The sequence below is a fragment of the Schistocerca piceifrons genome, chromosome 4, assembly GCF_021461385.2.
Source record: "Schistocerca piceifrons isolate TAMUIC-IGC-003096 chromosome 4, iqSchPice1.1, whole genome shotgun sequence".
NCBI lineage: Eukaryota > Metazoa > Arthropoda > Insecta > Orthoptera > Acrididae > Schistocerca > Schistocerca piceifrons.
The window spans coordinates 529565920-529580685 of record NC_060141.1 but is presented as its reverse complement, the minus strand read 5'-3'; the positions used below and the strand labels follow the sequence as shown (position 1 = coordinate 529580685).

Sequence of the window (14766 nt, the reverse complement as noted above, 5' to 3'; positions counted from 1 at the left end):
CATCTTCTAAGTGTCCTGCCAATGAAACGCAACCTTTGGCTCGCCTTCCCCACAATATTATCTATGTGGCCTTCCCAACTGAAGATGTTCGTAATTTTAACACCCAGGTACTTGGTTGAAGTGACAGCCTTGAGAATTGTACTATTTATCGAGTAATCGAATTCCAACGGATTTCTTTTGGAACTCATGTGGATCACCTCACACTTTTCCTTATTTAGCGTCAACTGCCACCTGCCACACCATACAGCAATCTTTTCTAAATCGCTTTGCAACTGATACTGGTCTTCGGATGACCTTACTAGACGGTAAATTACAGCATCATCTGCGAAAAACCTAAGAGAACTGCTCAGATTGTCACCCAGGTCATTTATATAGATACATAGATACATTTATATAGATACATAGATATGTAGATATATAGATACACAAGGAGAGAAGACTGTTAAGATGGATTTGAAGGGATCGCTGGTATGGTGGCTGCATTTTTTTTTTCTCCGCTCCTAGAAGAGCAACGGGCTATATTTTATTTCCTCCGTTGAGGATGTTGTCACAGCCAGAATTAAAATATTGTCTATATGTAACAAATGTAAGTGTTTTATGTGCGTATGAGTTTCTAAATAGTGGTGGTTTCATTGAGTGAGAACTACAGATACGCTGTACGTCTCTGGAGTGAGTTCAGTGTCAGCAATGAGTAGTTTGCTGTGCGGCACAGTCTGACATCCCTACCTCTCTCTCCAGAGACAGAGGTGACGCTAGTCCTTCATCCTATTCCACCGAGGCGTGGCCGTTGCTCCGAGTTGTTATGAAGCAGATCCGACTGCTTGTAGCGCGACAATTTTACATGCAATTAATTACCGCCCGCAGCCTCCGCGCATCTCGCGGCTGTGGCGCGTGTGCCTCGCAGTTGGGCAGTGCGCCGCCGGATGGCAGCAGCGTCGCGGGGCCGGGCGCGGGCCTGCTCGAGCGCGCGCTCGCTCCCCCAGTAGCGGCGTGCTGCCTGCCGCGGACGCGCGTGGTGGCTGGTCGCGGGTGTCTGGCGTACGAGAGTGGCCGGCGTCGCGGTCGCGTGCTCTGTGTGTGCCCGCAGGAGGACGGTTGCCGGCGCGCGGCACCTCTGCTTCCGGCCGACAGCGCCGTTGTCCAGAACGACTGCGGCGGCGCTCGATCTGAAAATTCTGTGTTATTGTCATCGTGGTTACTACTTGTGTAATTTTCGAGTAGACAGTTGTTCGTAGTGGTGTCGTCGCGTAGCGGGTGCCGTAGTTGGTAAATTATTAATCCCGTGGCTGCTCCAGGGGACGTAACGTGAGGGAAGCGTGGAAGGAGTCAGCGGCGTCGTTGAGAGTCGGTCCCGGTGTCGCAGAAGAGCGAGTTGCATCGGTGAGGGTCTTGCGCTGCGCGACTGCGTTTCGCGTAGCCGAGAGCGGCAGAAGCAGAAGAATAGGCTGGCCGGCGGGGGCGACGAGCCTAGGGCTATTTCTGTTGGCCGTGTCGCGTCGCGCCAGCGTTGCCAGAAGCGTAGCGTCGGCGTCAGCGTCGGCGTCGGCGTCGGCGTGGCCCGCGGGAGAGCGTCAGGCGGACACAGCCGGTGACAGCCGCCGCCATGCCGTCCAAGAAGCAGTACAACCTGGTGCAGAACGATGACTACGACACCAGGATACCGCTCCACTCCGAAGAGGCCTTCCAGCACGGCATCACCTTCCAGGCAAAGGTAGGTGGTACCACAGAAGTTATTCCATCCATTTCTCTGGTTGGTTGGTTGGCTGACTCCGGGGAGGGCACTAAGCAGTAAGGTTCATCGGTCCGATCCCCATAGATAACGATGGGGAACGAAGTCGGTTGTGCCCTTTCACAGGGACCACCCGGCGTTTACCTGAAACGATGTAGGGGAAATCACGGAAAACTTAAATCAGGATGGCCGCACACGGGTTTGAACCGTCATCCTATCGAACACGAGCCCAGCGTGCTAACGACTGCGCTAGGTCCACTTATCCGCTTTGGAAACGTCTACGTATATAAGAAACAAGTAAGCCTCCATCTTCAGATTTATAAGGTTTCATAGCGATCCAGGAAATATTTGTTTTGTTATAAGTCCAGTCATGGATCACAAATATTTTTTTTAGCCAGGCAGTTCATTTCAGGCATCTATGACTATCTTCATAAAAATGGTTCAAATGGCTGTGAGCACTGTGGGACTTAACATCTGAGGTCATCAGTCCCATAGAACTCACAGCTACTTAAACCTAACTAACCTAAGGACATCACACACATCCATGCCCGAGGCAGGATTCGAACCTGCCACCGTAGCGGTAGCACGGTTCCAGACTAAAGCGCCTAGAACCGCTCGGCCACAACGAGCGGCCTGATCATCTTCATAATTCATGCCATTACGTTTGTAAATGGTACAACCACATTAATCAGCCTCACAAGCTTCGTCATAAAATCTTGAAATTTTCTGAGTGCCATGGGTACTATTACACCAGTCATATTAACACTTTAAAGAAAGAAAGTTAATCGAAAACTTTACAGCACACATTCTCAATTATCTCGCAAGCGACTTAACGGATCTACTTTTTCTATAATGTTTTGTTCCTATTATGGTATAATGTTAGCCATCTACGTTTCCGCTATTAATTAATTGGATATGCATAAATTCTCCATCTAGAATTTACACATTAAATACAGACGCGTTTTCGAAGCGGGGCTCGAACCCAAGACCCGACTCTACGAGGAAAGCACGCTGCCACAGTATACACAGGGTGAACCGTAACTTGACCAACAAACTTTCAGAGGTTGAACTATGGACCAAAATAAAAAATGTTAGTAAACATGGTTTCTAAAAAAATGCATGCCTTAAGAGCTATGAGCACTTGTTCATTTTCGGTTATGTGGTTATGTGAGACACATCTCTTCCACTGAAAAAAGAAAAATTTTCTTGTTTTGGTCCATAGCACCTCCTAAAAAAAAAAGCATGCAGTATAGAAGAGTAGAAGAGGCATGTTTTACAGTATCTAAGATGAACGAAATGCTCGTAGCTCTTAAGGTATGCATTTATAACTCATGTTTACTAGGTGTTTTTTTTCTTTTTTTTTTTTTGGTCGATGGGAATCCAAGAAAAGCATTTCTTCTACTACAGTTCGATTTTTATTTGGGCGTGAAGAAAACGATATAGCAATCAACATGCTAGTAGCTTCGGGTGAATTTACTGTATATAGCTGTTAGTATAGCAGAGGTATAAATTTGGGGGAAGGCAACATTAGATCAGTCGTCGGAACGAGAGGTGTTCCAGAGCCTGTCGGGTCGAACTATTTTAGTGTCTACATCCCTACATCAGAATGCCAGAACGGTTCCATCAGCAAGGTCACATCCGCTCCACTCCACCATCTTTGTCAAACCGATCCATTACTAAGTCTCAAAGGACCTCGAAGAAAGTGAAAGTAAGCCACCGGTGCCAACGCTTTGCTCTATGCCAATTTTCCTCCACGCGGATAAAAGGATTCAGCTTTCGCTCTGCACTCACTACGTGGCTGTTAATGACTAAGTTTTCCTTAGTTTCCTTAAATATTCGAAGTCAAATGCAGTGAAGGCTTCACTGGAAAAGGTACGGCCAATCCCCTTCCCGAATATGGCCTCGTGTTCCATCTCTAATGATTCAAGTGTCAACAGAACGATCAGTACTAACAGTCCTTTGATTAACATTTTTTCCAGCGTCGGACCCCACATTCTGAATCCAAAATCACTATTAAAGTCGATATTTGGACTGTCCTCTTCAGAGCAACTATACTACTGGATTCTATGGGTAGTTCTATTTCTACCTTACTTTTCGGAACGTCACTGGACACTTCACAGTCAGGGTGCTGTCGAGGGATGGCTGTAGGAAAGGATTACTGCATGTATTATTCTAGGAGGTGATTGGCAGGTAACAGAGAACGGCAAATTCCTTCGTTCCTTTAGTAGTTATCGATGATTTTTCTTTAGCATCCTGGATAAAGACCATGTTCTCTAGCGTAGAACAACAAAGGAGAACGTATTTAAGGTCGGTCAGTCATAGCCTGTACGGGTTAGGCAGATCAGAGGGGCTATGTGTTCAAGGACGTGATGGGCCATACTAAGCTGTGATGGAATCAGAGCACAACTTCCCGTTCCTGCAGTGAACGGGAGTAATGTCAATAGGATTCCGAATAACTTCAAAAGTTACGTATTGACAAACAAATCCATACACCGTAATCATTGGATACTAAAGGTAATTTCTATCGCTACAATTTCCTAAAATTAGACAAAGTGTGAACTGAACGTGCAAACTGAGTGTAAATTGATGAGCGCAACAAGGCTCAACTCCATAAATGTATCACTTTATCAGATTATATAAAACGAAGTGCAATAATACGACGAGGCCGTAGAATAATAAATTAGCGTGTTTTCTTTTTTTATCTAATCTCTGTGAGTTTTCTCATAAAGAACTTTGAATGGACTGATTACACATTAAAATGAGTTGTTCATACATTTTCAATGATTATTGAATCTTTAGTCTGCGGTGTGTGATATCTTTGATATTTATCGAGATGGTATAAGGGAGAAAGAAGATTGGAATTTAAATTCGCCGACGTTGTGGTAATTGTGGAGAGTACATGTTGTCTTTGTGAGGGAGGAGGGGGGGGGGGGGTGGGATTTTTGGAACAGATGGTTGGTGAGCTCAAGTCTGTCGAATCAATTATTTCGGGATTTGTCTAAAGCTGTAGAAGGAAATAAGTTCTACATTAGAATGGCCGTGTGAATTTCAGCTCAGCTCTTCCTAAAAGATAAAGCACTTTTAAAGCGCTGTTGCACCTACGTCGCCCGTGTGTCGAGCTGATGTTCTGCTGGAAGATAGACGAAGTTCTCTCATACAATTATCGAGATGATTCGACAGCATCGTGTTTCATATCAAAGCCCACCGTTCAATGATTACATATTTGAATGAAGATATTTATTCGAACTTTGACTGTTGAGTATGAGATCTTTTAAAGACAAAAATGCAATTCCTGTGATAATTATTACTCATAATTCGCACTTTCAGCGGTACGTAGTAACATTTCGACATTTGTATATGTGCTCAGTGGAGTGTATCTGGGGCAGCTAACTCGAAAATGAAAGTATGGACTTGCACGTTGGGGGTTATGCGCAGAGTCAACACCTGTGCCTTGTAAAAATAATTTAACAAGGACTGCCGCACTGCCCTTACGAAGACGAATTGCAGCAAGGAAAAGGAATCTGACACGGTAAAAATAATAAAATGTAGGAGAATAGCTTGGCTTGGACTTTTTTTCTTAGGACGGATACACGAAAAAGAACTAAAAAAAATTTAATAGAGACCAGCTGGCAGGAAACAGAGAGGACTGCCACGAATGCGATGGACAGCCGATGTGGAAGAATACGAAAAATATGTTAGGGGACGGCTGAGAACCGTGATAAAGCGGATAGAATGGGGGAAAGGGGCTAAGACCCACGGAGGGAAGTAACGCAGTGAGAAGAAGAAGAAGAAGAAGAAGAAGAGGAGTTGAAGGAGGAGGAAAGAGAGGAATACTGGACTACAACAAGATGGCTCTGTTAGATGTACGTTGCAATAGTCATGCAGAGATGAAAAGGTTTGCAAAGTGAAGATTACCGTGAAGAGCTGCATCAAGCCTGTCTACGGCTGACCATAACAAATTTGAACGAACATAGGACTAAAAGCATGGATCTGGCGTCGCTAATCAGTATAATGCCATTTCAGAGCAGTCTTATAACGTAAAGCACATGAGTGGCGCATGTGCAACAGAAACATCATTCTCGTTATAATATTTTTAATTTTTTTCCACAGTTGTTGAGAGCTTGCCGTGGTATATATCACTGGTCATCGATGCTTTTCCGCAAACAAAATCCTGTTACGTCACCGAGTCATTATAGAGGTCTGATGTTTTCTCTAATGATATCACATATTCTGCGGTCTACCTCAGTCGCCAGTGAGATTTTAGGATGAAGTTTCTTGCATATATCTGGTTATTTCTCGTTATCGATCCATCAGGTCGATAAACTACGTTTCCAGAGGGTAGGTTCACTCCACAATGAGGCTGAGTACGCCATGCAAGCTTGTCTCTTCTGCTGTCATTGCCTATTTACCCCACGTAATCACTGACTAGCATTTCGATTATTCTAATCTGTTTCGTGGTTCCGTTTCTTGTTTCGAGGGGCAAACGGTAGTTGAAGAACAGTTCATACCATAAAACATAGTATTTACAAGCATTCGATAAATATGCGCATGTGGGTAAGAGTAGCCGACACAAAACGAGACCATCGTCTCTCTCTCTCTCTCTCTCTCTCTCTCCCTCTCCCTCTCTCGCTCCCTCCCCCCCCCCCCTCTCTCTCTCTCGCTCTCTCTCTCCCTCTCTCTCTTTCTTTGACACACACACACACACACACACACACACACACACACAGACAAAATGGTTCAAATGGCTCTGAGCACTATGGGACTGAACATCTACGGTCATCAGTCCCCTAGAACTTAGAACTACTTAAACATAACTAACCTAAGGACATCACACAACACCCAGTCATCACGAGGCAGAGAAAATCCCTCGATTCCCGGCGGGGTCAGGGATTTTCTCTGCCTCGTGATGACTGGGTGTTGTGTGATGTCCTTAGGTTAGTTAGGTTTAAGTAGTTCTAAGTTCTAGGGGACTGATGACCATAGATGTTAAGTCCCATAGTGCTCAGAGCCATTTGAACCATTTTTGAACCACTCCGGCCGGCCGTGTCAGAAACATCCAAGAGGCTTCGGTTAAGATGAGCTCTGAGTTGCGGTACCATATGAGAGACTCTGTACAGCTTGTCAGGCGTGCAGGTAAAGAGTGACAGGCTGAAACTTATGAACGCTGTATGAGCCGTGCACAGACAGCGTAATAAGTTGTGCACAGCCCACGAAACGGAGCCGCCCGGGTTCGATTCCTAATTCAGCATACAATCTTAACTTTAATTTTCGGGCAGAAGTACCATTTATAGTCCCTTACCTTCTCACCTGTGAACTAACGAAACGTCCCAGTTGTAGGGGATCTAGCCCTTCCGCATAGACAAAGCGTTTTCTAGGCGTTTTATTTCGCGGGTGAAAGATGGTACTCTGCACGATGAAGGAAAGTCTTTCACATACACTGTCTGGTCAAAAGTTTCGAGACTCCTTTAATGACGGCTTGAACACCGCTGAAGACACTTTCAGTGAGGTGTGTGAATGTATGTGCAGAAATAGTTGCTCATCCGTGTTCAAGAGCCGAGACAACAGAAGATAGTGACGTTGGACGCTAGGATTTGGAGCGTCGTTCTAATTCATCCAAAAGGTGTTGCATTGGGTTCATGTAGGGACTCTGGGCAGGTGAGTCCATTTCACGAATCTTATTGTATAAAACCATTGCCTCACAAATGATGCTATTTGACACGGTGCATCGTCATGCTGATACAGTCATCGTCTGCGAGCTATTCCTCTGCTGCACGCAGTACACGGTGCTGTGAAATGTATTCGTATCCTCCCGCATTTAGTGTTTTTTTTAAACATAACCACGAAAGACACACTCGTACCGTTAACACCACCTCCTCCTTACTCCACTGTTGGCACTACAAATGATGGAAGATAACGTTGCTCAAACATTCAACTAACCGAAATCCTTCCACCAGATTGCCACAGGGTACAGCGTGACTCGTTACTCAAAATCGTTTACGGTCATCCAGTGTTCAGCGGGGTTTCTCTATGCACTACCGAAAGTGTCGCTCAGCACTGACTGCGAAGGTATGTGGCTTATGAGGAGCTTTTAGACCGTTCTACCCCATTCCCTTTAACTCTACGTACCTTCAATGTACTAGCTGGATTGCTGGTAACGCTTTGGGTCTCGCTAGTGATTCCTTCCGCCGATTTCATACGAGTTTTTATAACTACCTTTTGCAATGTGTGATGGGCTCTGTCCGTTAGTACATGAGGTCTGATTTTTGCTTGGATGTTGTTGTTCCTTCACGTTTCCACTTCAAAACCATTTCATCAGAAGCTATGAAATGTACCTGATAGATTTTTTACTCTGGTGACATCCAACGACCAGACATTCTTGTGCGACGCATCCTGCTGTCACTCCTTCTCTACGGACAACATTATACTCGCCGCTTTCTTTTGTATTGGCGTGTCCGAATTCTAACAATACCACCACTTGAAAAGTAGGTTAAAAACCAGGTTAATAATGTTGCTCACGCAGCATATGTTCGCTTTATCGGGTAACAACAAAGTTATTGACTGTGGATGGTGTCGTCAGAATGGAAATAATGAAGTCACTGTAAAAAAAGTCATTAATTTTGGCACTTATCTTGAATGGATTCCCACGTAGATTTCGTCGACGTTGTTATGGCTCATCTTGTTGATTCTAGGGCGATTCCACTTTGACTGCTAGAAGGTCCAGATCTGTATTTTAGCAATATTTGAAGACCTAACAAATGCGTTTTTCAGGAAATTCTTAATGATCAAACAATCCCAGATCAGAACAATGGTATGGTAGAAATAATTTTTGACTTGGTGTTCACTATCCACATTTTTATTAAACTTCTTGTAAATTCACATATACTTCTTCGTAATTGTCACATCATCAAGAAAACAGTTTTGTATCAATCTTCATATATTTAATTTCCACTTTAACCAAACACAAGACTTGACGGTTCTTTTACAAAGCGAAATAACAACTTAACTTCTGCAAAGTGAAACAAAGACTGCTCTGGGCGCATTCGCGCCAAAACGGTTACATGTAAGTCAAAGATTATGACAGTCTCACAGAAAGGAATACACACAAGAACCATATCACTGTAATATATCGATACATCGGAGTACCTATACATTAATAAAACCAAATGTGAATATTGTCACAAAATTATGTGTGTTACTTCGCAGAAAAGTAGTATGATATTACTGGTATCGAGAACTGGGTTTGGAGTGCCGTAATGGTCACGTAAATAAAGAACCATTACAACCTCTCATGACATCTGGGGTCCAGTTCTGGCATTACGTAGCGGTGTCCGGAGGCTTCTGATCAGTGTAGCTTCCTGAACATTTCCTCGGCCGTGGGGCCTTGCAGTCAACAGTTCATTGGTTCGAATTGATGGAGGCAAACATATTAATTTGAATAAGCAATAACGTGCTATGTGTTTATTTTATAAACCAACAGAAGCAATTAATGTTTGCTTTCCATCTGAACCAAGGTAACTGGTATGTTACCAGCAGTGCTACATTGCTAAACAACTTGTTTAACTGACGGCTACGCCCAGCATTCCGACTCGTACGAGAATTATGCACCAACAAACTTTGTTGTGGCTCTGTCTTAAAGCACCACGAACTACGCCATAGTTTAGCCGCCCGGTTGGCCGTGCGGTCTAACGCATGCCTTTCCGGGCGTGGACGGGCGCCGGTCCCCGGCACGAATCCACCCGGCGGATTTGTGTCGAGGTCCGGTGAGCCGGCCAGTCTGTGGATGTTTTTTATGCGGTTTTCCATCTGCCTCGGCGAATGCGGGCTGGTTCCCCTTATTCCGCCTCAGCTACACTATGTCGGCGATTGCTGCTCAAACAAAATCTCCAGGTACGCGTACACCACCATTACTCTACCACGCAAACATGGGGGTTACACTCGTCTGGTGTGAGACGTCCCCTGGGGCTCCACCGGGGGCCGAACCGCACAGTAACCCTGGGTTCGATGTGGGGCGGCGGAGGGGTGTAATGGACTGGGGCAGTCGTCGTGGGGTTGCGGACCACTGCGGCTGCGGCGGGGACGGAGGCTCTCCGTCGTTTCTAGGTCCCCAGTTAACTTAACATAACATAACATAACGCCATAGTTTACATAAAATCATTCTTAACGCGAAGGTTGGTTTCAACACCACAAAATAATCACATGTGACGGTTGTGTGAGGATAATGGAATGTAGTCGAATTAAGTCGGGTGATGGTGAGGGAATTGGATTAGGAAAGTAGACACTTAAAGTAGTAAAGGAGTTTTGCTAATTGGGGAGCAAAATAACTGATGATTGTCGAAGTAGAGAGGATATAAAATGTAGACTGGCAATGGCGAGGAAAGCGTTTCTGAAGAAGAGAAATTTGTTAACATCGAGTATAGATTTAAGTGTCAGGAAGTCGTTTCTGAAATTATTTGTATGGAGTGTAGCCATGTATGGAAGTGAAACATGGGCGATAAATAGTTTGGACAAGAAGAGAATAGAAGCTTTCGAAATGTGGTGCTACAGAAGAATGCTGAAGATTAGATGGGTAGATCACATAACAAATGAGGAAGTATTGAATAGGATTGGGGAGAAGAGAAGTTTGTGGCACAACTTGACTAGAAGAAGGGATCGGTTGGTAGAACATGTTCTGAGGCATCAAGGGATCACCAATTTAGTATCGGAGGGCAGCGTGGAGGGTAAAAATCGTAGACGGAGACCAAGAGATGAATACATTAAGCAGATTGCGAAGGATGTAGGTTGCAACAGGTACTGGGAGATGAAGAAGCTTGCACAGGATAGAGTAGCATGGAGAGCTGCATCAAACCAGTCTCAGGACTGAAGACCACAACAACAACAACAACAACAACAATGACGGTTGTCTGGGACGAACCGTTAATTGGAAAGAATTTTCTTCTGTCGAACAAATTGACACTCTTCCTTCGCAAACTGTTCTCATTTTAAGTTTAGGTGTTCTGTTTAGGTCACTATAGTGTGTGTATAATGTAGAGTCGATTTTATATTGTATGATGATGAGAGACGTACGAAGATGGAACCGAGAGCTGGCACATAGCCTGCTTCTCTTGAATTCCGCCAAGGCGACTAGTATCTGCATTCGACGAATCAACTGTGGCCTATGTTGTTCCTCAATGAGACATTGTGAAAGGCTTGAAATAGTTAGACTAATACTCTTTGGTTTGCTTGCTTTCACTGACAAGCGTGACGTTTTAGAACCTTGGGTATGCTAGACGCCTTTTTTCGGCAGAGGGAGCTTTGTCTAGTCGGACCGGCATCGTTCCAACACATAACGTGCGGGCATGCGAGTTAGTCGGTGCCTGGGTCGCATCGTAAACATGGGAATCTGTCGTCGGAAAAGGTAAAGACGGTGTCTAGGGGAACAACTGTCTTAAGAAGTCGAATAGTTTTTCGTTAATAATTACTCAGAACGGAGTTAAAAAGAAGGAGTGAGAGTTGGTGTGACCCTTATTTTGAACGATGTATGAAGAAACAGATATTAGTAACGACCTTGCAGCTGTATTAAATTTATTGACAACTGTAGAATCTTTCTGACATTAGCTGCATTATGTATGAAGAAATTACCTGTCGGCGACACATAAAAATTTGCTCCCGATCGGGACTCGACCCCAAATTTTCCGCTTGACACGAACGGTCGGCTTAATCACTTCTGCTATTCGAACACGCTTCCAGGACCGACCTAAACTTTCGTAATATGTCATACTGTCAATGTCCCTATCGCTCGCCGTAGACAGTATGACATCATGGAAATTTGGGTCGCCGCGCGGGATTAGCAAAGCGGTCTAGGGCGATGCAGTCTTGGACTGTGCGGCTGGTCCCGGCCGAGGTTCGAGTCCTCCCTCGGGCATTGGCGTGAGTGTTTGTCCTTACGATAATTTAGGTTAAGTAGTGTGTCAGCTTAGGGACTGATGACCTTAGCAGTTAAGTCCCATAAGATTTCACATACATTTGAACACAAATTTGGGTCGGTCGTGGAAGAGTGCTCGCTTAGCCGAATTTGTTAAGCCGACCGTTCGTGTCAAGCGGGAAATTTGGGTTCGAGTCCCGGTCTACGAAAAAATTTTCATGTTTCGCCAATAGGTAACGTCTTCATACCTAATGCAGCTAACCGCAGAAATATTTCGCAATTGCGAATAAATTTCGTATATTCTTAGTGTGAGTAGAACTGAAGTGACTGACAAGAATTTACTTAATGTAACGGCCTGTAGTAGATTATAGTAAAAGCAGAAAACTTTTGTCGATAAAAGAATTAAGGTCAAGTATCTACATCTACATCCATACTCCGCAAGCCACCTGACGGTGTGTGGTGGAGGGTACCCTGAGTACCTCTATCGGTTCTCCCTTCTATTCCAGTCTCGTATTGTTCTTGGAAAGAAGGATTGTCGGTATGCTTCTGTGTGGGCTCTAATCTCTCAGATTTTATCCTCATGGTCTCTTCGCGAGATATACGTAGGAGGGAGCAATATACTGCTTGACTCTTCGGTGAAGGTATGTTCTCGAAACTTTAACAAAAGCCCGTACCGAGCTACTGAGCGTCTCTCCTGCAGAGTCTTCCACAAGAGTTTATCTATCATCTCCGTAACGCTTTCGCGATTACTAAATGATCCTGTAACGAAGCGCGCTGCTCTCCGTTGGATCTTCTCTATCTCTTCTATCAACCCTATCTGGTACGGATCCCACACTGGTGAGCAGTATTCAAGCAGTGGCTGAACAAGCGTACTGTAACCTACTTCCTTTGTTTTCGGATTGCATTTCCTTAGGATTCTTCCAATGAATCTCAGTCTGGCATCTGCTTTACCGACGATCAATTTTATATGATCATTCCATTTTAAATAACTCCTAATGCGTACTCCCAGATAATTTATGGAATTAACTGCTTCCAGTTGCTGACCTGCTATTTTGTAGCTAAATGATAAGGGATCTTTCTTTCTATGTATTCGCAGCACATTACACTTGTCTACATTGAGATTCAATTGCCATTCCCTGCACCATGCGTCAATTCGCTGCAGATTCTCCTGCATTTCAGTACAATTTTCCATTGTTACGACCTCTCGATACACCACAGCATCATCCGCAAAAAGCCTCAGTGAACTTCCGATGTCATCCAGAAGGTCATTTATGTATATTGTGAATAGCAACGGTCCTATGACACTGGCACACCTGTAATCACTCTTACTTCGGAAGGTTTCTCTCCATTGAGAATGACGTGCTGCGTTCTGTTATCTAGGAACTCTTCAATCCAATCACACAATTTGTCTGATAGTCCATATGCTCTTACTTTGTTCATTAAACGACTGTGGGGAACTGTATCGAACGCCTTGCGGAAGTCAAGAAACACGGCATCTACCTGTGAACCCGTGTCTATGGCCCTCTGAGTCTCGTGGACGAATAGCGCGAGCTGGGTTTCACACGACCGTCTTTTTCGAAACCCATGCTGATTCCTACAGAGTAGATTTCTAGTCTCAAGAAAAGTCATTATACTCGAACATAATACGTGTTCCAAAATTCTACAACTGATCGACGTTAGAGATATAGGTCCATAGTTCTGCACATCTGTTCGAGGTCCCTTCTTGAAAACGGGGATGACCTGTGCCCTTTTCCAATCCTTTGGAACGCTACGCTCTTCTACAGCGTAGATACTACGTTCAGCGGGGAAATTTTTGTATCAGTGAGGATTGCAAAATTGTAGGTGTGGATGGCATAGTTAGGAACATTCACTGTCGGAAACCAATACAACAAGTTTGTATACATCATGTTATCTTTCATAACAGTTCCTGGTCAAGCGTAATTTCGAGTAGATGGCCATCAGTTACAGACACGTCACCGCGTGATCTGTTGTAAGTTGTCCGGTCGCCAAGCGTTAGCTCACGGTAATTTAACTACAATTTCAAAACGGAGAGCCTACAAGGTCCTGTCACAGTCGCATTGTAGCAGACACAGTACTGTCACAGAATGTATCCTAATATAGTGGCGCAAAGTACAGTGATCAGGGGCGTAAACCACCATCTCTCCTCCCATCTTCGGCAAAATACCAGCAATGAAATCATTTTCTTGCTCGAGCGATCGAACAGGATACCTCAAAATTGAGGGCCACAGCACAAGTATGTGCTACGGACCCTTCCTACAAAGGCAACACCACAGTGACTTCCTCTAGTTGCGGTATTCATTAGAATTGTGAACTCACTTATAAAGCAGCAACAAGGGACTTCACGGTTTAGCATTGATACCAAATTATGGAGAAGCTTATTTTCCACATTTACAAATGATTGCCAAATATTGAAGAAGCGGTACGTGACAGACAAATTGTGAGATCGAATCACCAGTGAACACGAAAACTGTGGATCTCTTGTCCGACACCAGTTAGTGGAGCCACACTTGATAATAAATATATTATTATTTTAAAAAATATCCGTGGGCGAGTAGCTGTTGTTTTAGTATGGATCATTATTATAATTATTTGCGTTGGCTCATTTTACAACTTTTAAAACTAAAAGTAATAACTTCCCTCCCATAGCTCAAATTTTTCAGATTGTTTTGATTCACATCATTTACATTTATTGCAAATTTATGGTGTTAAAATGTTCATGAAATGAATGTACGTGAAGTGATCGAGGCCTCTTTTCATAAAATTTTGGTTCCGTCCGTTTTCCTGTGGCTCATTAGTCTGACACCCTGCTTCGTTTGCAACACCATTAGCGCTATTGTACGTGTTATTACCAAAGTGACACAAAACGACCTACACAATCATCAGATGTCAGTTATGACGGAGCAGGTTAATGAAGTGTTATCATAACAATGTTTAATCATATCTCTCATAAAAAAAAGACGAGACACGGGGCAGGCCTTAGACCGACTGCAGCCTACAAAGCAGTACGAGGAACGATCTATGACCGTGGTACATGTGATCAGCATGATGTCAATGCTTTCAGCCGTTATTTCCAGTAGATGAACCCTGATGATGAGGCTGCTTCTTTATCCTAGCA

At 44.2% G+C, this 14766-nt stretch overlaps 1 protein-coding gene across 1 annotated transcript in view; it reads left to right on the top strand.

The window, feature by feature from the left end:
• The first annotated feature begins 998 nt into the window (after positions 1-998).
• Positions 999-14766, top strand: part of LOC124795983 (carboxyl-terminal PDZ ligand of neuronal nitric oxide synthase protein) — a 975569-nt gene continuing 961801 nt past the window's right edge. The window contains exon 1 of the mRNA XM_047260064.1: positions 999-1711. Within this exon, the coding sequence (XP_047116020.1) occupies positions 1604-1711 (108 nt within the window). The 5' untranslated portion in view covers positions 999-1603. The remainder of the gene's footprint in view (positions 1712-14766) is intronic.